Genomic DNA, 24,877 nt, shown 5'->3' on the forward strand with positions numbered 1-24,877 from the left:
ACACTATTTACACTGATATGTTTACATTGAAAAAAAAAACAACCAAGTGGAGCAAATGTAGCTCAGTGATCGAGTACCTGCTTCCCATGTATGAGGTCCCAGGTTCAATCTTGAGTACCTCCTAAAACAAAAAAACAAACAAACAAAAGACAGGAAAAAACAAAAAACAGTCAAGGTATAATTATGTGACAATCTAAATAGGTGTAATGAGGAAGTGGCACTCACAAAGGCAGAATATTAGATGCCCATTTTATCTGAATAAGAAGACTCAAAAATGATTTTCATGAAACCAAACTTGGTAATCACTGTGCATATTTTTAAATAAAGTCTTCTGATCATATTGCTGCCTTTTAAAGCTGCTTCCATGTTTTTAAGTTAAAAAACACAACTCTTGCTAATAAAATTCTTACATGTATGAGATATGTATATCTTGGGTTGTCTAGCTTATACTTACTAGTAATGGAGACACATAAAATAGTAAAGTCATTTAATAAAGCAGTTTTCCAAAAGATAATAGGCAAGGGTTGCACTTATTAAAAAAAGATGTCATTTTGTATTTAAAATCTTATCTTTGGCTAATGTAAATGGGTTTTTATTAGATTGGTAATAAAACAAAACCGTAATTTTCCAAAATTAAGTTAAGCACTGAGAACACACACATATTAAAATTATAAGATAAAAGGCACACAGGAACCTGTATATCAAACCAGAATGTATTAGGATACTGCTTATACTTAAATAATTATTTTTCTTTTCCCTTCTGTAGGTGAAGGTGACTTAAGAGAGTTGGCCACAGTTAATTTAGAATCTCCAAAGGCGTTGCTGGCGGAGGCCTGACTGGCAGGTAGAGGGAGCATCTTCTCACTCTTCAAAGCCTCTTCAGATCCTTGAATAACAACAGGATGTGTTGGGGCGTTTTTTAACACATAGTCTGATCCAAAAAGTTCTTGCATTAGACAGCTTTTCTTCTCTCTGAAGTCTGTTTCTTGGGTTTTTGTGTTGGTAGCCTTACCAAAGGACGGCTCGTACCCGCCATCGAGCTCCGCCGTCTGCGCCTCCACGCGGGCGCGCTGCTTGCTTGGGCCGTGGTGGCCCCTGGTGGGGCCCGCGTGGGCTGGGCCACCCGAGGTAGGTAGCCCGTGATGCAAGTTCTCAGTCGCTTCTGTGAATGAATAATGCTTCCTCTGTCGAAGGGGCACTTTGATATTGGGAACAGCAGATTTGTCCTGTATCTCATCCATGTCCTTTATTTGTATACTTCTTTTAAACTTTTCTTGTGCTGTATCGCCTTCTGGATTGCTCTCCTTTTCAGGATGAATGACTTGAATTATTTTTGGTGGCAGTTCTTGTTCTTTCATTAAAGTGATTTTCTTTTCTTGACCTTCTTTTTTCTCTCGTTGTCTTCCAGTATTCTCCAGCAGTGCTTGGACTTCAAGATGTTCTACTTCTTTGGGTGAATCTATAATAGAAAAATAGACAACTTAATGCTCTTTGAAATTAATGGATTTCATTTTCAAGATGGCATGTGTCGCACACTTATCTTTTCCTCCTGACAAGCATATTAAAACGACAGAGAAGATAAAATAAATGCATAACAACTCTAGAATATAGAGAAGGCTTCCATTCACAAGATTGAAATTTTATATTTCTCATAGGAATTATGAAACAGCCCAAAAGAAAAATGATATTCATAGAAGAAATAACATTTTTTAATAAAGCTAATGATAGATGTTCACATCAATAGCTGAACTTCAAGTTAAAGCAATGAGAACATCTTTCACCGATCCAATTGGCAAATAATTTCTGGAGTTGGTGAGAATATGGGAAATCAGAACTTTTGTTTCTTGGTAAGAATGTAAAATTGGTAAAGCTTTTCTGAAGGGCAAGTGGGCTGTCAAAATTTTAAATGAGTAGACTATTAGGCCTAACCACTTCTAGGAACAAACCCTACAAAAAGTACACAAAGATAAGTCTAAAGATGTTTCCTGCAGCATGGTTTGGTAGAAGTGGAACATCCTAAATGTCTGTCAAAGGAGTAGTGGTCAAATAAGTTATGGCACGTGCAGGCTATGGATTTTCAGGCAGTTATTATTATTACTTTTTTTTAGGTTAACTTGTTCTTTTTTAAAATTTTTAACACATTTTTTAAAATTAAAGTTAATAGATGACAGAGAAAGTCACATTAGAAAAACTTAAGAGGTTCCCATATAACCATTCCCCATCCCCCACCCCCATCATTTTTGTAAATTGTATTTTTTTGAAGATACATACATCACAAAAAAGGTTACATTAAAAAAACATAAGAGGTTCCTATATACCCCCCACCCCCCCACCCCACTCCTCCCACACCAACAACCTCCCCCATCATTGTGGCACACTCATTGCATTCGGCGAACACATTTTGGAGCACTGCTGTACCACATGGATAATAGTTTACCCTGTAGTTCACACTCTCCCCCCAGTACAGTCAGTGGGTTATAGCAGGATATATAATGTCCAGCATCTGACCCTGCAATATCATGTAGGACAAATCCAAGTCCCAAAAATGCCCCCACATCACATCTCTTCTTCCCTCTCCCTGCCCTCAGCAACTACTGTGGCCACTTTTTCCACATCAATGCTATAATTTCTTATATTACTAGTCAAAACAATTTTATAGTAGATTATCAGTAAGTCCACTCTAATCCGTATTTTATTTCTCCATTCTGTGGACCCTGGGATGGTGATGTCCTCTCTACCTCTATATCAAAAGGGGGCTTAGGTTCCACATGGATAATGAGTGCAATTCTTCTGCTTGCAGTTGTAGGCACTGTTGGTTCCCTGGGGTGGTGGTTGACCATCTTTACCTCCCTGTTAGCTGATCTGGGTAAGTCCAACGAACCTGAGAGTAGGAGTTGCAACTCTGCTGAGGCTCAGGGCCCAGCTGGCACACGGCCAGTCCAGAGATTCAAGTCCCCTGAGTACACACCATCATCCCTAGCGCCAATCACAGGTTCAGTAAAAGTGACAGAAGAGGCATGTGTAGAAAGGTCACATCTGAGTCCAGCTCCATCACATTCAGAAGCACAAATTCCAAAGTAGGGCCCATTGACATGGCACAGAACTCCAAATCCATCTGCCATGATCATATACCCTGTAGGTCTCCATAGCCTTCAGGAGAACCAGTACCTAGGGTTGTATCTACTTTGGCTATTTCTGGGGACCTCCTGAGGCATATGTAAGTGTGAGATGACCTCCCAACTCTTTTTTGAAGACTCTTAGCCATATAAACTCATTTGTCTTGGCCATTTCCCCCTTTTATTCAAGCTCAGAAAGCAGTTTTTAACATATGATCATACATGTAGGCTGAGACAGTCTGCTGATCTGAATTGACCCTTTTATTCAAAGCCTCTTTCTAGTTGCATCACCAGTTAGGGATTGGTAGTAATCCCTCAGTGCCAGAGAGGCTCATCCCCAGGAGTCATGTCCCACACTGGGGGAAAGGTAATGCATTTACATTCTGAGTTTGGCTTAGAGAGTGGCCACATTTGAGCAACATGGAGGCTCTCAGGAGGTAACTCTAAGGCACCCTGCAGATCTAGGCCTAGTTCGTATTTCAGGCACACAGGCTCTTAAGCATAGTCATCAGTAAGAAGGGCTCATCATTGGACCATCCTTCCTTGTAGGTCTTTGTCAGGCAGCTATTATAAAGAATGAGGCATGGGAAGCAGACATGGCCTACCATATGGAGGTTCCAGGGTTTGATGCCCTGGGCCTCCTGACCCATGTGGTAAGCTGACCCACGTGCAGTGCTGCTGCGTGCAAGGAGTGCCGTGCCATACAGGGGTGCCCCTACATATGGGTGCCCCATGTGCAAGAGGTGTGCCCCGCAAGGAAGGCCGTCCTGTGTGAAAAAAAGAGCAGCCTGTCCAGGAGTGGCTCCGCATACATGGGGAGCTGATGCAGCAAGATGACGCAACAAAAAAGAGATGCAGTTTCCCGGTGCCGCTTGACAAAAATGCAAGCGGACACAGAAGAGCACACAGCGAATGAGCACAGAGAGCAGACAATGGGGGGGAAGGGGAGAGAAATAAATAAAATAAGTCTTAAAAAACCCAACCCAACCCAACCCAACCCAAACCAAACAAAAAGAATGAGGCAGATAATCGTGAACTGACAGGTAAAGTTGTTCATAGTATATTGTTAAATGAAAAAGTCTTTTGAAGATAAGCGTGTCTTCCCTGCCTAGGCACTCAGACAGCACCACCTGCAGCCCTCCCCTTCCAACGAAAGACTTGTTGCAGGAACAGACACGCAAAGTTCTCAGGAAACCGACAGGGACTGATTATCCTGGGCCATCATTTCTAGATCTAAACGTCCTGCCATTTGTAAGGAAGAATGAGGATGATTTTGGATGTGCAAAGAGCAGGAAATTTTAAACACATGAACACTTTGTGAAATAAAATTATTCATTTGTACTCAGAAAAATACAAAAGGATTCCCAGCAAGAGAAAATGCTTCAAGAAACAATGGTGAGCAAAGAAACCAATAAAATGTTTATTTAATTCTAAATAATTATTACTATTATGCCCTGTGATACAAATATTAGAAAAGGATTATTAAAATAGTTGTGGCAGAAAAAAAAAAAAGCCAAAGGACTAAAGTTCCAGTTGATTTAAACTCAAAGCAACAGCAGAAAGGAGAGAAAGAAGGAAATGTGTAAGCTGCTGGTTTGAGGAGTGAGGGAAATTATAGGCATGCTTAATTTTAGATGGCAATAAACTACATTTGAATAAGTTTGTTAAAATTTTAAGGACTTTTAAGAGAGAAATAGGATGAGAACTTCTAAAATATTAGATTGAAGGAGAAAACATCTGAGTATGCTAAAGTTTCTTATTTTGAAGCCAGGTCATTTTTGGATTGGGAAAAAAAATCACCAAGTTCTGTGGCAATATTAAAATGGAGAGAACTTAATGGTTAAAGAAAAGAGCACTGAGCAAGGCTTTCGGCTCACAGGAGGCCATGGCGCAACCTCCTTGGGTCATCCCGCATCCGGGCTCACTCGCCAACAGCTGCCTCTGTGCACCCCCAAGTTCGACTCCAGCGACATCAAAGGCATGGACCTGAGGTGTATCAGTGAGGAAATCGGTGCGACATCTGCCCTGGTTCCCAAGACTGTTTCCAAAAAAGATTGGGGATGGTATCACCGAGGCAACTGTCAAGTGGGAGGGTCTAAAGATTAGGGTGAAACTGACCATTCGGAACAGACAGGTGCCGCGGGGGGGTGGGTGCTTCTGCCTCTAGGCCAGTCGTCAGCACCCGCAGGGAACCACTGGAGACAGAAAAGAGCAGCAAAACATGAAACACAGGAAACAGCAACTTCTTTCAAAATAAAATTTTATTGAAATATATCATTCTTACATAAACATATATAAACAATAAGTGTGTAGTAAAAGTTGTGAACTTACAAAACAAACATGTACAGGGGATCCCATATATAACCCCAGGGAATCCCATATATCACCTCACCGCCACCACCTTCCATTGTGGCGAAACATTTGTTACAAACTATGAAAGAGCATCATCAAAATATTACTACTAACTGTAGCCCGTGTCTTGCATTTAGTGCATTCTCCCCACCCACACGATTATTAACACCCTGTATTAGCACTATATACTTGTTAAAGCTCCTGTCAGAAAGTTCTCGTATTTGTGCTAACCACAGTCCATCTTCCACCACTGTATTCCTGCGTTATACAGTCTTATGCTTTGTACAGTCCATTCAGAGTGTACACTAAGTGGCTCTCATTTTCATCAGAGTTGTGCTGTCATCACCTCAGTCAATTTTAGAATGTTTTCATTACTCCAAAAGGGAAAATCCTTTATACCCCACCTTGTTGTCCCTTAGAATTGATAGATCTTCTTTGTCATTGCGGCAAAAATATTATATTACTGTTAACTATCATCCATAGGTTAAATTAGTTGTAGTTTTTCCATGTATCACCATAAACACTTTGTAAAAGAAGAATGTTCTTATATTTATACTGTTTGCCACAATCTTTATCTGTCACTGAAATCATTATGTTATACATTCCCTAGATTATTCTCTAGCTTCCTTTCAGTCGACTTTTATGTTCACCATCTACCCCGTTCAGCCACAATCTCATTAAATAAATTAGCAGTGTTAGTTATACTCACTATAATGTGTTACCAACATCTCTGTTCATTTCCACATTTTTACAATAAAACGTATTAAAAATTCTATGTACATTAAGCATCAACTCCCATTCTCAAACCACATTCTATCTCCTAGTTACCTATATGTTAGAATTTACCCTCTGTGAGTTTACTCATCATATTTAGTTCAAATTAGTGAGACCATACAATATTTGTCCTTTTGTGTCTGGCTTATTTCACTCAACATAATGTCCTCAAGGTTCAACCATGTTGTCATATGCTTCTGATTTCTTCTTACAGTCGAATAGTATTCCATTGTATGTATATACCACATTTTATTTATCCATTCATCAGGTGATGAACATTTGGGTTGTTTCCATATTCTAGCATTTGTGAATAACACTGCTTTGAATGTAGGTGTGCAAATGTCAGTTTGCATCCTTGGTTTCAGTTCTTCTGAATATATTCCTAGTAACGGGATTGCTGGGTTATACTGCAGTTCTGCATTTAGCTTCTTGAGGTACTGCCAAACTGCCTTCCACAGAGCTGCACCATTCTATATTCCAGCCAATATTGAAGGAATGTTCCTATTTCTTCACATCCTTTTTAGCAATTGTAGTTTCCTGTATTTTTAATTTATTTAATAATGGCTATTTATATAAGGTGTGAAATGGTATCTCATTTTAGTTTTGATGTGCATTTCCCTAATAGCTAGTGACTTTGAACTTTTTTTTTTCATGTGCTTTTTGGCCATTTGTATTTCCTCTTTGATAAAATGTCTATTCAAGTTTTTGCCCATTTTTAAATTGGGTTGCTTGTCTTTTTATTGTTGAGTTGTATGATCTCTTTAAATAAAATGGGTGTCAAACCCTTATTGGATATGTGCTTTCCAAATATTTTCTCCCATTGAATAGGCTGCCTTTTTATTTTCTTGACAGTCTTTTGAAGAACAAATGTGTTTAATTTTGAGGAGGTGCTATTCATCTATTTTTTTCTTTTGTTGTTTGTGCTTTGGGTGTAAGGCTTAAGAAACCACTGCCTATGACAAGATCTTGAAGATGTTTCCCTACATTTTCTTCTAGGAGTTTTATGGTTGTCATTTTCATATTTAGGTCCTTGATCCATTTTGAGTTAATTTTTTGGATAAGGTGTGAGATAGGGACCCTCATTCTTTCTTTTGGATAGGGATAGCCCGTTCTCCCAGCACCATTTGTTGAATAGCTGGGAGGGCTTGACAGCCTTGTTATAAATCACTTGACTGTAGATGTGAAGATCTATTTCTGAGTTCTTGACTTGGTTCCATTGGTTAGTGTGTCTGTATTTATACAGTACTGTAGCAGTTTTATATGGTTCATGAGTTCCAAAAATAGATATCAGATTATGTTAGCAAACTGGTCTGTACCTGGGTGTGATTAGATTATGATTAGGGCTATGATTGGGCCACATCAGGAGGGTGTTGAGTCCCTGCCCCTGGGGGGTGAGGACTCAGATAAAAGACATGGCAAAGGACAGAGTTGGAGTTTTGATGTTGTAGTTTTGATGCTGGAGTCTTGAGCTGGAGCCCCAGGAAGTAAGCACACAGAGGAGCTTGGTTGTGAGGAAAGAGAAGCAAGCCCCAGGAAGAGAGGAACCCTGAGCTCAGAGGGAAGCAAGCCTGGGAAGAGAGCAACCCAGGAAGCCTGAACCCTGGCAGATGATGGCTGCCATCTTGCTCCAACATGTGGCAAAAGACTTAGCTGAGGGAGTAATTTATGCTTTATGGCCTGGTAAATGTAAGCTCCTACTCCAAATAAATACCCTTTATAAAAGCCAACAGATTTCTGGTATTTTGCACCAGCACCCCTGTGGTTGACTAATACAAGGACCATGATGTTTTTACTAAATTGTATGATTTAAAGTTAGGAAGTGAGAGTCCTCCAACTTCATTCTTTTTGAAGGTATTTTCGGCTATTTGGGGCCTCTTACTCTTCCAAATAAATTTGATAATTGGCTTTTCCATTTCTGCAAAAATCATTGTTGGGATATTTATTGGTATTGCATTGAATCTGTAAATCATAATGGGTAGAAGTGACATCTTAATGATATTTAATATCTTTCAATCAGTGAACACAGAATGTCCTCCCATATTTAAGTCTTCTTTGTTGTTTTCTGAATACAGGTCATTTATGTCTTTGGTAAAATTTATTCCTAAATCTTTGATTATTTTAGTTGCTATTATAATATGGAATTTTTTTTCTGACTTCCTCTTCAGGTTGCTCATCACTAGTGTATAGAAATACTACTGATTTTTACATATGAATCTTGTATTCTGCCACTTTGCTGAACACATCGTCTATTTGTTTTAGTAGCTTTTTTGTGGATTTTTCAGGATTTTTAGTGTCATCAGTAACAAACAAAAATTTTACTTTTTCCTTTCCTATTTGGGTGCATTTATTTATTTTCTTGACTAATTGCTTTAACTAGAATTTTTACCACAAACTTGAATAACAATGGTGACAACAGTGGACATCTTTTTCTTGTTCCTGATCTCAGTGAGAAAGCTTTCAGTCTTTCACCATTGAGTACAAGGCTAGCTGTAGGTTTTTCTTTTTTAAAGATTTATTTATTTATTTATTTCTCTCCCCCCCCGTTGTCTGTTCTCTGTGTCTATTTGCTATGTCTTCTTCTTTGTCCGCTTCTGTTGTTGTCAGTGGCACAGGAATCTCTGTTTCTTTTTGTTGCATCACATAGTTGTGTCAGCTCTTGGTGTGTGCGGCGCCATTCCTGGGCAGGCTGCACTTTCTTTCACACTGGGCGGCTCTCCTTATGGGGCACACTCCTTGCGCATGGGGCTCCCTTATGCGGGGGACACCCCTGTGTGGCAGGGCACTCCTTATGCACATCAGCACTGTGCATGGGCCAGCTGCACACGGGTCAAGGAGGCCCGGGGTTTGAACCACAGACCTCCCATGTGGTAGACGGACGCCCTAACCACTGGGCCAAGTCAGCTGCCACCCTTGTCTTCTTAATATCCCTTATCTCTTTAGTCATATTTTCCTTCAACTCCTTGAATTGATTTAGGAGATTTGTGAAATTGTCATTGATTAATTGTCTTAAATCCTGTGTCTAGCTAGGATTTTTGGTTTGTTTCCTTTGGCTGGGCCATCTCTTCCTGTTTCTTGGTATGGCTTGTAATTTTTGCTGATATTAGGCATCTGAACATGTTTTATTCTGATGGTCAATTTCTGCTCTTGCCTAGTGGTTTTGTTTCATGGCTCTTCTTTGATTTTTTTTTTTTTTAGGTACTGGTACCAGGGATTGAACTGGGACCTCATATGTGAGAAGCTGGTACTCAACCACTGGGCCACAATGGCTCCCCTGAGCTGGGTTTTTTGCTTGTTTGCTTGGTTTATTTTTTTTTTTTTTTTGCTTTTTAGGAGGTTCTAGGACTGAGCCTGGGACCTCCCATGTGGGAAGCAGGCACTCAACTGTTTGAGCTACATCCACTCCCCTCTTCTTTGATTTTTGATTCAACTTATTCTAAGACTTTAAAATTGCCATGGGAGTGGATGTGCCATGGGAGTGGGCAGTGCTGAGCACCTGCCTCCCATATGGGAGGTCCTGGGTTCAGTTCCTGGTGCCACCTAAAGAAAACAAAAAAACAAACAAACAGAAACAAAGAGCAAAACAACAAGCAGAAACAATGAGCCAAACAATGACGAAACAATGAGCAAAAGCAAAGACCAAACAATGATCAAAACAATGAGCAAACAGACAAGTGGGCCAAATCAGGGTTGCTGCTATGGCTCAGTGATTGAGTGCTGGCCCCCTGCATATGAGGTCCTGCGTTTGATCTCTGGTTCCAGTACCTCAAAAAAAATTTGCCCAGCTTAAGTTATCAAAACAGGGCCAGGGACTCACTAATGGGGTACGGATCCATTTCTGGGATGAGAGACTCCTAAAAGCTGTTTTCCTTCTTGCAGTTTCCTAGCTGGTCAGCAGATGGCATACGTCGGTTAGTCTTGCCATGGAGGTGCATCTATCAACCTCCCCTTGCTTGTGATTCTGGTCTTGCCAGAGCTGAGATTCAAAGTGAGCTCAGTTGGCCAAATTCACTGAAGAGAAACCACTCTCTGCCCTCTGCTGTACCCTCTCTCTTTCCAGGGAGGAAGAGGTCTATTCCCCTCTCAGTTGGTTGCAGGGAACAATGGGTTTTATCCAGGTTGTTTGCCTTGAGGGGGGGAAGGGTGCCATACCCAGCTGTGGGGGTTAGCAACTCAGAGTTTTCATCACTCTGTCCCTTGCCCTCCTGGAGGATGCATAGCACTCTCCTGGTCTGCAGAACCTCAAAGCAGGCCCCTCAGACAGCTTTCGACCTTTTTCCATTGCTTTTGTGAGAGTTGAGCCCTGCCTACCTAGTCTGATGCCATTTCCCAGAAGTCTCCAGAAATGTAACTTTTGATGAGATTGTCAGCACTGCCTGACATATATGGCACCAGTCTTTAGACAGAGAACTCTCTAGAACCACTGAAGAGATTCTGAGGACTGCCCAGTCTGTGGGCTGCAGTGTGCATGGATGGCAGCCACTCTTCTGACATTACAGATGTGGCAGTGTAATATTCAGCTAGCTAGGACTACAGAGGAAAATATTTCATTAAAGCATCATTTTATCCCTGCCCCCCCCAAATAAAAAGCAATAAGAAAGATTAGAAAGAGATACTGAAAAATTTGTAGTGATGCATTTTTAAGCACCAAACAGCACAAGGTTTACATATCCACTACCTTGTAAGAACTGCTAGAAATACAAAGAGAAAACAGACAAAATTATAGTTTCAATGGGAGATTTTAATATGTCCTGTTCAAGAATAGCTCAGTAAGTGAAATAGCAACAACAAAAAATTCCCACTCTTAAATTATTTGTGTTTCTGTAGAAGTCAGAACTGAAATGATTATTATGGTTAAGTTCATGTATCAAGTTGGTTAAGCTGTGGTGTCCAGTTGTTTGGTCAAATACTGGCCAAGTTTTTGCTGTGAAGGTATTTCATAGATGGGACTACCTTCTACCATGAGTTGACCTTAAGGAAAGGATATTGCCCTCCATAATGTGGGTGGGCCTCATCTCATCAGGTGGAGTCCTGAAGAACAAAACTGAGGGCTCTAAAAGCCAGAGCTTCTGTCTCAAGACTCCAGCATCAACTCCTACTGGAATTTCCAGCCTGTGGCCTGCCCTGTGGAATATGAATTTGCTAGCTGTCAACATCATGTAAGCCAATTCCTTATAATAAATCTTTTTTAATGGATATATTTAAATGTGTATATATACATATATCCTGTTGGTTCTGTTGCTCTGGAGAACTCTGACTCATGAGCTATTTTTTTTTAAAATTTCATTTTGAAGTAATTTCAGATGCACAGGAAGTCACACAGATAGTAAAAAGAGGTCTGTGTACCCTTCACCCTGTTCCCACAATGGCTGCGTCTTACAAACTTTTAAGAAGTAAATGATACAGAGAATGTATTCTTAAAATTAAAGGATGTGATTAATATTTAGAGAAAGCAGATTAATGGCTAAAATAAATTTACTAGAAAATAAGAAAGATTGAAAAGAAATGAACTGAGCACTCCATTAAAAAACAAGGGGGAAAAGGACAACCAGCAAGATGGCGGTGGAGTAAGGCAGTCCTAGAGTCAGCTCCTGCTACAGGGCAGTTAGCAAACACCCAGAGCTCTCTGGAGCTAGCTGAAGCACCTGTGTGGGGGCTCCAGGAGACCAGAAGAGCATTCTGCCACGTCCTTGAAGGAATGGAAGGAGGAGACTGCCTGTCTGTAGAGAACACTCATAAGTAGAGCACTCCACGTCCTGGAGGCCAGTGCCCATCCTCCACTGGAGGCACAAGCCACCTTGGGAGTTGTTCTGTGACTGGAATTGAAAGCTCCACTTCCCAAAAACTCGGGAGAAAGAGACAACTGGGCACCAACTTCAGCTACTGATGAGTAAATTCAGTGGGTTAAAGTATAATCCTGAGAACAGCTAAAGTTTAAGCTTGTCCAAACCAGAAAGAGGCCAGAGCTGCCATCTTAACTCCATTCCCGGCATGAGGGGAATGCAATCCCAATAAAAAGTCCACCAGCATTTAAAAAAAAAATTGAAAACGCAATTGTCATATTTGTTTGGAGGGGTGGGTGGTCCTGAATAGCCAGAAACATCTTAAAAAGGAAAAGCGAATTCTCCTCTCTAGACTTAAAATCATATTACCCAGCTATAGTGGTAAAAACAGCATGGTGCTGGTGTAAAGATAGACATGTAGACTAATGGAACCGAACTGATGGTTTGGAAACAGACCCTCACATGTATGGTGAAGTGATTTTTGACCAGCCTGTCGAACCCATACAACTTGGGTAGAACAGTCCATTCAACAAATGGTGCTGAAAGAACTGGATGTCCATGGCCGGAAGAGGGAAGGAGGACCCCTATCTCACACCTTATCCAAAGATTGACTAAGGATGGATCAAAAACCTAAAAATAAAAGCAATAACCATGGAGCTTCTAGAAGAAATTGTAGAAAAGTAGCTTCAGGACCTGGTGGTGGGTGGTGGATTCTTAAAGGAGATAAGAGGGGGATTGAAATGGACTACTCATGTTTAATGTACGTAGACGTTTTAATTAGCTTTACTGTAAAGGTGTGGAGATGTGTAGAGTAGATGGTAACACATAGTAACAGTTAGTTTGTGAATGCAGATGTGGCTGAAAATCATAGTCTAGGTATGTAGATGCCAGTTAATAGAATGCTAGAGAATATTCCAGGAAGAGAATAGCACAGTGAACCAAGAGGTGGATGAGAGTTGTGGTTGATGGTACAGATGCAAAAGTGTCCTTTATTAGCTGGAGCAAATGTACATCACTGTTGCTGGGTGGTGGGAATGTGGAGAAGCATGGGAAAGACTGGAGTGACCTTGGACTGTGGTTAGCAGTAATAATGTAATATTCTTGCATCTATGCCAAAGATGTACTACTGTGTTGATAATGGGGCAGTATGGAAAGTATGTGCCAAATATATACTAAGGACGTGGTAACAATCAGATGATATTATATTATTTGTAAAATGTTCCACCACAGTGTGGTGTGCTGATAGAGGGGTGTTGTTTGAGAATTCTGCACACATGCATGATTGTTTTATAAGTTTACAACTTCTGTCATAAAAATATATTTAAAAAGTAATAGGGTGGGTTGGGGGAAAAATACACCAAATATAAGATAAGGACTATAATTAGTAGTAATATTTTGACAATATCCTTTCATAATTTGTAACAAACATCTCAGACAATGCGAGGAGTTGGTGGAGGGTTGATGTATGGGACCCCTGTATGATGTTATGCGTGTTTGCTTTGTAAGTTCACAACTTTTACTATACACTTAATTGTTTATGTATGTTAAAATATAAATGATATAAAGAAAATAATAATAATGGGGGGTTGTGGGAAAATACTTTGGTTAGTAGTAATATTTTGAAATGCTCTTTAATCATTAGTTAAAAAGGTTTAACAGCAATGCAAGATATTGGTGGTGGAGTGAGATGTGGGAGTCATGTGTGATGTTATATATGTTGGTTTTATAAGTTCACAACTATTACTGTACACTTATTGTTTATGTATGAGTGATATACTTTAATAAATTTTTAAAAAAGTAGAAAAACAAAAACAAGGGGAAGCAGATGTGGCTCAAGTGACAGGGCTCCCACCTACCACACAGGAGGTCCATGGTTCAGTTCCTGGTGCCTCCTAAAGAGAACAGAGAGCTGATGTGATGGGCAGGCATGGTGAGCTGACACAAGATGATGCAACAACAAGAGACACAGAGGAAAAACAACAAGAGACACAACAAAGCAGGGAACTGAGGTGGCTTAAGTGATTAGGCTCCTCCCTCCCACATCGGAAGTCTCAGGTTTGGTTTGTGGTGCCTCCTAAAGAAACAAAGATGAACAGACACAGCAAGTGCAAACAACGAGGGGGTGGGGAGAGATAAAGAAGCCTTTTGAAAAACCAAACAAACAAGGAAAGAGGACAAGGGATAAATGAACATAAAACAAGTTATTAATGGCATAGGAAAAAAGGAGACTTGATCAATGAAACAAATACAAAAACATGCTCTGAGACGAACCATAAAATAGGCTAAAGTTTAGCAAGTTTTATCAAGGGAAATAATAAAAAGGAATATCAAGGAGAATATAAATACAGATTTGACATTTTTTAAATCATGAGAACAACTGACAACTAACTGTACACTGCCAAGTTTGCTCATAGAGGTGAGCTAGCTGCTCCCACCTCTGCTGGCCGCTGCTGTGCCCTCAAGGAGGCAGGTCCCGTCCCTCCTCTGCTCCAACCCTTTCTGGCCCTCCTTCCCTCTCAAGAAAAGGCCCCACCCCTTCCCCCAGCTGCAAAGCTCTTCCAGATCTGGAGCCCTGCCCTCACCTCTTGCCGCCCTCCTCCCTTTGCACAGCACCCAACCTGGAACGCCCTTTCCCAGGTGTCCACGTGGGCCCCTCCCTCCCTCCTCTCAAGTCTCGCTTCAGACGCAGCTTCTCAAGCTCACTTCACCCAGCCCTCCTCAGTCCCCATTCCCTGGCTCTCTCTCAGTTTTATTTTTCTTTAATAGCACCCACTGCCCTCCAACATACTGCATATGTTACTAATTTTATTTAGTGCCTGCCTCTCTGCACCAGCATGTGAGCACACGAGGACAGGGATTTTTGTGTTTGTTCACTGCTATATCCCCAATGCCTGGAACAGTGCCTGCCACAAAGAATGTGCTAAAAAAATTGTCAAATGAATGAGTAAATGTCCTAGGAAAATGTGAACGACCAAAACTGGTTGAAAGATTGGTGGACAGCTTAAACAGACCGATGTGCACAGAAGGGACTGAAAATGTAACTCACAGTCAGCATGGCTAAACTGCACCAGACTTAGTGGCTCTACGGGCGAGTTCTATGAACCTTTGTTATGTAAACCTCATTTTGGCTCATTTAGCCCCAATCTAAGGTGTGTTCCTTCTGGGGCCCCTAATCAATGCCCCATATTTTAGACAAAGGCTCTTCACATGGGTCGGAGGGAATGCCAAGGATTCCCAGGCCTGGGTGTACTTGGAATTGCTCATCACTAACAGTTCTCTCCTCGGAAGCTCTTCTTGCCCAGCCTCATGGTTTGGCCCAGATTTCTCTTAGCAATAGTGTAACAGGAAAACAATGGGCCAATGCCTTCAAAAGTCTGAAGGGAAATGATTTCCAACACAGAGTTTCATATCTAGCCAATTATCAACCACATATAAGGATTAATAATGCCATTTACCAGGCAAAAGGTATACAGATTTACCTTGTGTGTACCCATCCTCAGCCAGCTACTGGAGGCTGTGCTCTTCTTTTCTTGGAATTTACCAAGAAGAGGAAGACATGGTTTGGGAAAAGGAAGCCCCAGCAGAAGAGGAGGTGACAGGCCTGCAGGGTGCTGGAGAAGGGGTGACAGCTGTGCACCAGAAGCAGAGGGCGACGAGGCAGGGGCGCAGCTGTTCCCGCCCCGCAGGCCCCTGCTCCACTAACCCTGCCCGCACCAGAGGCCAGGGTGAGCCAGGTCCAGGGCCTGTCCTCGTGAGGGTGACGTACTGTTCCACCGGTTCTAGCCTGCAGCCTGCAGTAAGCTTTGGTGCCCTCCGCAGCTGAACGTTCTGAGCAGCCCGCTACCTCCCGCTCTGTCTCCCCGGGACCTTTGGAGCAGCCGTGCCGGCGGCTGGGATTCTGCGGAGTTCCCTCTGCCGGGACCTGGCCTTGCCCACTGGCTGCCCAAGAAGGGGCTCTTGTTCGTCAGGGAAGCTGACGCTGGCGTCTCTGTTTAGCTTATTTTTTCCTGGAAATCTTTAATTAATAGGGGCAATATTGCCCTTTACACAGCTAGATTTGTGTTTGCGACTTGCCTTTTCAAAACCCAGTTTATTATTTCAGGATTCATACAAGGATGGGGTGCTGTGAGGAAAAGCTAGGGAATGTCTGGCCTGGAAGTCGGGCTTGGGATTTTTTCTGGTGCCAGGAAGCGGGAGGGGGGGGTGCGTGTCCCGGTGTATGATCTCCAAGGACTCAAGGGGCGTTCCAGAGGAAAACTGATCTCATGTCCTATTTCTTAAGAAGGATAGTGGTTCCAGAGTGATCATTTGGTTTTCATTCTTTAAACTCTATATATGTGTTTTATGTATGCTTTTGTGTACAAATATCTTAATTCACAATTTAAAAAATCAAATAAAAATAAAGGAGACTTATGAAAGTTGTTAAAATTACCTTCATGCTTTCTCTTAGAATCTTCTTGGTTTGGTGGTTTACTGATACAGTGAGTAATTTCACTGTTTATGTTGGCTGGTTTTTCTTTATGACCAATATTTCTTGTTGTCTTTTTAACCTATATTTTAGGAAAACAGCAAAAAACACATTTTTCTTTGGGAGAGGGTCCAGATAATTTAAAATTTCATTTTATTTTAATGAATGCAAATTCCTTTTGTATAGAACAAGTGACAGTTTATAGCTTAATTTTTAAAAATTTTTACTTTATTTTTTCTAATTTGTTTTTGAACAGACATTTAATTAGACACTTTAAGAGATCAAATTTGCTGTACCTTAGTTGTCAAAGATGAAACGTCTTGTGATTTTTGGGTTTCCTGGTGAGTCAAACTCATACGTGGAAAACTTTTCCTGTCTGCTTGAACTGATTTTGTTGAAGAAACTACAGATAGAGGTAGTTATATATAAGAAACCTATTATATACTTGGAAACAATATTGACTTTAAACATAAAACGGGAGTGATGTAATTCAGTAACAAAACTAAGTATACTGTTTTCTAAAAATCGTCAATATATGTGTAATATTTGCTAGTTCCCTTTTCCCCTGCCATTTACCTCGTTTTGCGTTGCTTTGGACTACAAAGGTGTGGCTGCGGTAGTGTTACAGAACAGAACAAGGAAGCACTGGCTCCGACAGCCTTGCTGCTGGGAGGCCAATGCCGCCCCTGCCTGCAGAGGGATTTGGAACTACAGACACACACCTGTAAAGAGGCTGAGCTGCAGTGATGTCTGTGTCACCGCTCTCAGTCACCAATGGTTCCATCGTCCCTGCTGACATGCATGACCACTAAAACTAGACTCCACTTTCTGGGAAATACTATCACATTTAAACCCTCTGTGGTTGATTTTATCATCTTCTCTGGTGACTACTATAAAACACAAGCAAGGAAAGGAAGGCAAGGAAATTTGAAGATGCTGCTTCTGAAAGTAAAATATGTAGTGACTGCTCCTCCCAAAACAGGTTCGTGCTCCTATGGTACCTCTTCTGAAGCAGAGTCTTGTCCTGGGTGATTATGGGGGCGGAAAATGGAGTACGCACTGCCTTCAGGGAAAAAATACCACTTGGCTACGAAGGGAACAAACTAACCTTAGTAGCAAGAGCATGGATGAATCTCAAAAACACTGTGCTGAAAAAAGAAGCCAGCCACAAAAGAGCACGAGATGTGTGAGTTCCCTTCCATGATATTCTAGAACAGACAACACTAAGCGGTAATGACAGAAGGGAAATCAGTGGTAGTTTGGGCCAGGGAAGGGGGAAGAACTGAATACAAGGAAGTGTGGGGGGGACGTCTATCTTGATTGAGGTGATAGTTATATATTTGTCAAAACCCCCTCAACTGCACACTCAAAATGAATGTGTGTTATTAGGTAAATTATACTTTGATAAAATTCATTAAAAAAAAAACCCACACTCAGAAAATTCTATTTTTGGCAGGCATTTTGCTTCAAGCTAAAAATGATCTTCTCTTTCTTCTTGGAGTAAGTACACAGAGACTGAGCATAAGGAGAAGTCAAGAAAACATTTCTGTTCTTTTCTAGTAATTTCAACCCTATCATAGTTCCATTATTTTAAATCACAAAAATGTAATTTAATGCCTAATAAAATGATTTTTAAACACATTTATTATTTTGATTATATAAATTAAGAAAATCTGATTAGATATTTAAAAAGAGATTTTGAGCAAAAGTAATTAAAACATACCTTTTGGATAATCATCTTTATCATGTCGATTCCTAAGTATTCGATTAGTATAGATGTTTTTAATTTCGAGTTCCCGGTCTTTCTCCTAAAAAGAACCATAATACAAATTTCCTATAAATATTTCCTTCTATCAACTGTATTTTTTTTTTTCAGGAAACAGTTTGAGCAAGCTCAGTATTCTTTGAATAAAATCTGTAGATTGTAACAGAAGCAAAACCAGAAACAGGCCTGTGATTATATATCATTCCTGACATTGAAAAGTACTAGTTACACAACAAAGTGACAACATATTGTGATTGGGGTAGTATTTGGGAAAAGCCTTGCAAGACAGCTTCTTTCACTGTATTCATTTTTGCTTCCGTGGGCCTGTGCAATGAAACTTATTGCTCCTTTGTGCTGTAAATATGGTAGCCACTAGCCATATGTCACTACAGTATTTAATTAAAACTAAATAAAATAAAAAGTTCAGCCCTCAGTCACACTAGCATATTTCAAGTACTCAGTGGCTACGTGACTGGTGGTCACGGTACTGGCCAGCGCAGGAGGAATATTTCCATGATCTCAGTCTATTAGACAAGGCCACATCTGGATAATGGGCACACAGAGTGGGTCAAACAAGGACAAAAGTGGTCATTGTTCAGCTCTAAATCTTGATGTTGACTTTTTTGAGTCAACAGAAGTTTTGAAGTCCAAATTCGTTGAGATTAAAAAAAGGGTTTTATTAAATACTGAATGCTCCTGCAAATACAAACATCGAGATCAAGGCAAACCTGTTGAACTCAAGGCAATTGAGTCTCAGTAAAAACCACAGTTAAGAGTTGTACAATGGAATATTATTCACCCATTAAAAGGAATGAAGTTTTGAGACATGAGACAACATGAATGAACCTTAAAGATACCATGTGGAGTGAAATAAGACAGACACAGGGGGAGCAGATGTGGCTCAAGCAGTTGAGCCTGCTTCCCGCATGGGAGGTCCCAGGTTCAATTCCCAATGCCTCCTAAAAACAAAAAAAACCAGACAACAAGCAAACAAATGAAAAAATCAACTCAGTGGCACTGATGGGGCTTAGTGGTTGAGCACCTGCTTCCCACATATGAGTCTGGTTTCAATCCCTGGCCCTGATACCTCAAAAAAAAAAAAAAAAAAAAGGGACACAAAAGGACAGATATTATGTGGTTTACAAATATTTTCCCCCAGTATGTTGCTTGTCTTTTCATTTTTTAGTAGGGTCTTTTGCAGAGCAAAAATTTTAAACTTATATGAAGTCCAGTATATCAATTTTTCCTTTTATGGATCAAGCTTTTAAAATATTTTTTATTGTGCTAATGTATATACAATATAAAACTTCCCATTTTAACCACTTTCAAGTTTCTGATTTTTTAATTTGCATCTTCTCTGTCAGTCTAGCTACTAAAGATTTGTCAATTTTATTGATCTTTTCAAGGAACCAACTTTTGGTTTTCTTAATATTCTCTTTTATTTATTTCTCCTCTAGTATTTGTTATTTCTTTCTGTTTGCTTTGAGTTTAGTTTGCTGTTTTTTTTTTTTTTTTTAACTAGTTCCTCTAGGGATGCACTTAAGTCTTTGATTTTAGCTCTTTCTTCTTTTTAAAGTAAGCATTTAGGGCTATAAATTTCCCTCTCAGCACTACCTTTGCTGCAACCCATTAAGGTTTTTATTTTATTTTTTTAAAGACATATAAATCACAAAAAATGTTACATTAAAAAATATAAGAGGTTCCCATATACCCTCCCCCTCCATACACACACTCCTCCCACATCAACAGCCTCTTTCATCAGTGTGGCACATTCACTGCATTTGGTGAATACATTCTGGAGCACTGCTGCACCACATGAATTAGAGTTTACATTGTAGTTTACACTCTCCCCTAGTCCATTCAGTGGGTTATGGTAGGATATATATGTCCATTAAGTATTATTAATTTATTTTCTCTGCCCTTCCCCCCTCCCCCAATTGTCTGCTGTGTCCATTCGATGTGTGTGCTTCTGTGACCGCTTCTATCCTTATCAGTGGCACTGGGAATCTGTGTTTCTTTTTGTTGCTTCATCTTGTTGTGTCAGCTCTCTGTATGTGCAGCGCCACTTTTAGGCAGGCTGCACTTTCTTTCACACTGGGCAGCTCTCCTTATGGAGCACACTCCTTGAGTGTGGGGCTCCCCTACACAGGGGACACCCCTGTGTGGCAGGGCACTCCTTGCACACATTAGCACTGCACATGGGCCAGCTCCACAGTTGTCAAGGAGGCCCGGGGTTTGAACTGCGGACCTCCCATGTGGTAGGTGGATGCCCTATCCATTGGGCCAAGTCCGCTTCCCTCCATTACGTATTGATATGTTGCGTTCTTGTTTTCATTCAAGATATTTACTGATTTTCCTTATAATTTCTTCTTTGATCTACTGATTAAGAATATGTTATTTAACAATTTTTTTGTTATTTAACTTATACATTGTAGCAGTTTGATATTATTGATGAATTCCAAAAAGAAATACTGATAATATTTGTAAACTGTTCTGTTCTCTGGGCTAGTCATACCCTTTGATTGTATTGAATTCAGAGGTTTCACTTTTACTTTATTAAATTATCATTAAGGTTTTGATTGGGCTACATCAGTAGGATGTTGAGTTCCCGCCCCCTTGGTAGGCAGGGACTCACAGAGAAAACACACAGGAGAAGAACACAGAGGAATTGGTTGGAGCCTTGATGTGGGAATTTTGATCCTGGAGGCTGGGAAGTGAGCACACAGAGAAACAGAAGGTCCAGGAAGAGACAAATTGTTCATCTGACAGTTTACAGCTGGCCTGTGGAGAGAGCAGAGCAGCTGAGCCTGGAGAGAAATGAGCCCCAGGAAGAGAGGAACCCAGGAAGCCTGAACCCTTGCAGATGTGGTAGCCATCTTGCTCCAACACACAGCAACAGACTTTGGTGAGGGAAGTAACTTACACTTTATAGCTTCGTAACTGTAAGCTTCTATCCCAAATAAGTACTCCTTATAAAAGCCAGCAAATTTCTGGTATTCTGTATCAGCACCCCTTTTGCCTAACTAATAGATACATATTTATTGATTTTCTAGTTCTCTGCTTGTATTTGATTTCCAGTTTCAATCCATTGTGGTCAGAGATGTTTTGTATTATTTCAATCTCCTAAATTTAATGAGGCTTTTTTTGTGACCCAACATATGGTCTATCCTGGAGAATTATTCATGTGCACTTGAGAAGAATGCATATCCTGCTGTTTTAGGGTGCAATATTCTGTATTTGTTACATTTAGTTCATTCAGCTTTTTATTCAAATTCTGTTTCCTTATTGGCATTCTGTCTAGATGCTCTATTAATGAGAGTGTTATATTGATACCTCCAACAATTATTGTAGAGTTGTCTATTTCTCTCTTTACTTTTGCCAGTGTTTGCCTCAAGTATTTTAGGGCACTGTAGTTAGGTGCATAAATATTTATGATTGTTATTTTGTCTAGATGGATTGACACTTCTATTAATACATAGTGTCCTTCTTTGTCTCTTATAACAGCTTTTGACTTAAAGTTTATTTTGTCTGATATTATTGTAGCTACCCTAGCTCTTTTGGATACTATTTGTATGTAATATTTTTTTCTATCCTTTCATTTTCAACCTATTTGTGTCTTTGGGTCTGAGGTGAGTCTCTTGTAAAGAATATATAGTTGTATTATGCTTTTTTATTATTATTTATTTTATTATTATTTTTTTATTATTCTTCCAATCTGTGTCTTTTGATTGAGGAGTTTAAACCATTAATATTTAATGTTATTACAGTAAAGGCAGTACTTACTTTAGCTATTTTGTTCTTTGGTTTTTATATGTCATATCTTTTTTTGTCTTTCTTTTCCTTTATTGCAGCTTTTTTTTTTTTTCTGTATAGCTGATCTGTTGAGATATCTCTGTCTGATCCCTTTCTCATTTCCAGTATATTTTAAAGATACTTTCTTTGTGGTTACCCTGGGGTTTGAATTATACACTTACATCTTCAACCTACTAGTTTAAAAAGATACCAAATTAGTTTCAGTGGTATATATGTTCTCTGCTCCCATATCCCTCCCTTTACCTTATCTTATTTTTGCCCTATATTACTTCTTTATATTTTGCATGTCAACTATCAAGAAATATGACATTTTACCATTCCATTGTATTCTCTCATAGATATTAAAAAATAGAATTATATATTGAGATAAAGAATTTTTTGACTAGCAGTTTTTCTCCTTCAGTACCTTAAATATATTATACCACTGCTTTCTCTCCTCCATGGTTTCTGATGAGAAATTGGCACTTTTTCTTACTGAGGATGACTTGTATGCGATGAATCACTTCTCTTGCTGCTTTCAGAATTATCTTTGGCACTTGACATACTTTGTTGTGTCTTGGAGTAGGTCTATTTGGATTTATTCTGTTTGGAGTTCATTGTGCTTCTTGGACATGTGTATTTATTTCTTTCATAAGAATTGGAAAATATTTGGCCATTATTTCCTCAAATATTCTTTCTTCCCTGTATTAATCAGTCAAAGGGGTGCTGATGTAAAGTACCAAAAATATGTTGGCTTTTATAATGGATATTGATTTGGGGTAAAATTTACAGTTACAAGGCCCTGAAGAGTCCAACTCAAGGTTGGTTTCTCACCAAAGTCAGTTGCCACGTGTTGAAGCAAGATGGCAGGTGGTCTGGTCTCTTGGGCCTTAGCTGATCAGCTGCTCTGTTCTCTTCAGCTGCAACTATCAGGTGAAAGTCTCATCTCTCCCTGGGGCCACAGGATGGAAGTTCTCTCCTCTTCCATATCATGACAAAGTTCTCTCTTCTGGTATCTATGGAGCTCTTTCTCTTTTCTTGTGTATATCTTCTGTGTGTCTTCTTGAGTGAGTGTCCATTTATATAGCCCACATAGGGGTGGGACCTTAACTGAGTTACACCCTACTGATGTATTTGAATCAAAGTCCTAATCTTAACATAATTTAATCTTAGCAGAATCTAATGAAATCAAAGGGTATCAAACCCAGAGGAACAGACTAGTTTATAAACATAATCTCTCTTTTTGGAATTCATAAATAATCTCTAACTGCCACAAGCCCCTTTTCCCTTTTCTTCTCTTCTGGAATATCCATGATGTATATATTTGTATGCTTCATGCTGTCACTCAAGTCCCTGAGACACTGCTCCATTTTTTTTTGGTATTCTTTTCTGTTTTTTTGTTTTTTCTGACCTGTCTTCTAGTTCCCTGATTCTTTTTTCTGCCTATTCAAATCTGCTGTTTTATGCCTCTAGTGTATTTTTTAAAATCCCCCACCTCCCATGGCTTTTTTTGCATGCTGTCTGCTCTCTGTGTCCATTCGCTGTGCATTCTTGTGTCTGCATTTATTTTTATTTCTTTCCACCCCCCTGTGGCTTGCTTGCTGTCTGCTCTCTGTATCCATTTGCTGCATGCTCTTCTGCATTTTTTGCTTGTCTCCCTTTTTGTTGCATCACCTTGCTGAGATGGCTCTCTGTGGTGCTTGCAGGCTGGCAACTCTCCACAGTGTGTGGGCGAGGCTGCCTTCCCAAAGAAACCCCAGGATGCGAACCCAGGGCCTCCCATATATTAGACAGAAACCCAACTGATTGAGCCACAGCTGCTTCCCCCCTCTAGTGTATTTTTTTTTTTTTTGAGGTACCAGGGATTGAACCCGAGACCTCAAATATGGGAAGCAGGCGCTCAACCCCTGAGCCACAGCTACTTCCTGCCTCTAGTGTATTTTTAATCTCTACTTTTGTGCTTTTCAATCCATAACTTCTGCAATGCTTCTTTTTAAACTTTCAAATTCTTCTTTATGCTCACATATTGTCTTCTTTAAATCCTTTAGCTTTATACCTACCTTTTCTAACATTTCTTATATAACATATTACACATTTTTCTTCACCTTGCTTTTTTCATTTACTAATATATCTTGGAAGTCACTCTGTAATAGTATATAAAGATTCATCATCCTTTTTAATTTTTAAATTTATATAATATTTTTTAGGGTAGATAAGGGAGTAAAGAGTTTATTAAAAATAAGAAAATGAGAAAAGTACATGGTCTGATGTATGGACCGTGGGCATTCTACAGAGTGAGATGTGCTACACCTTCATACTGATGCATAGAAGTCCATTGTGTGGAGGTATATTTATTTTGTTTTCTAAATAAATTTGCATATTACTCTATATAGGATTTTGTATTACTTTCATTAAACATTTCATTAAGCATTTCTCCTTTTTAATGGCTACATGCTGTTCTTATGCATACAGCTATAAATGGAAGCACAAAAAATTTAAAAAATTCCCTAATTATGCCTCAGTGTGTGTGTATGTGTATGTTTCCTAAACCTGTGGATCTTGAAGCCTCTTTAGATTTCTAAGTTGGTTGCTATAGCCATGTTCATTTTCTGCCACATCCTTCTCTCTAAAGTGTCCCAAGATTCCAGAGAAAAAAGTACAGGATTCTATTCTTTGCTTTATGAAGAGAGAATTTACAGTCTAACCTTTCCCTCTAATATTCTTCCCCTGTCTCTGAGTGATCTCAAGGATCCTGGAAGTCTAAATTAGATTTTACTTCTCATACAAAAGCTAAAGATACTTGTCTTAAAGAATAAAGCTTAAGATTTTC

General features: G+C 39.8%; 1 protein-coding gene across 3 annotated transcripts in view; it reads right to left on the reverse strand.

Moving 5' to 3' along the window:
• Window positions 1–576: 576 nt before the first annotated feature.
• The window catches only part of LCA5L (lebercilin LCA5 like), a 54,928-nt gene continuing 30,627 nt past the window's right edge, over window positions 577–24,877 (reverse strand). For 2 of the 3 annotated variants that reach the window (XM_058296251.2, XM_058296249.2), the window contains 4 exons: window positions 18,214–18,298; window positions 16,787–16,893; window positions 16,455–16,572; window positions 698–1,459 (listed from right to left, as the gene is read on the reverse strand). In XM_058296251.2, the coding sequence (XP_058152234.1) occupies window positions 735–1,459; window positions 16,455–16,572; window positions 16,787–16,893; window positions 18,214–18,298 (1,035 nt within the window). In that variant the 3' untranslated portion in view covers window positions 698–734. Of the gene's footprint in view, window positions 1,460–16,454; window positions 16,573–16,786; window positions 16,894–18,213; window positions 18,299–24,877 lie in introns of all 3 variants that reach the window. The other variant, XM_058296250.1, reaches the window with a different exon arrangement.

Source organism: Dasypus novemcinctus, chromosome 4 (assembly GCF_030445035.2).
Source record: "Dasypus novemcinctus isolate mDasNov1 chromosome 4, mDasNov1.1.hap2, whole genome shotgun sequence".
Classification (NCBI taxonomy): Eukaryota; Metazoa; Chordata; class Mammalia; order Cingulata; family Dasypodidae; genus Dasypus; species Dasypus novemcinctus.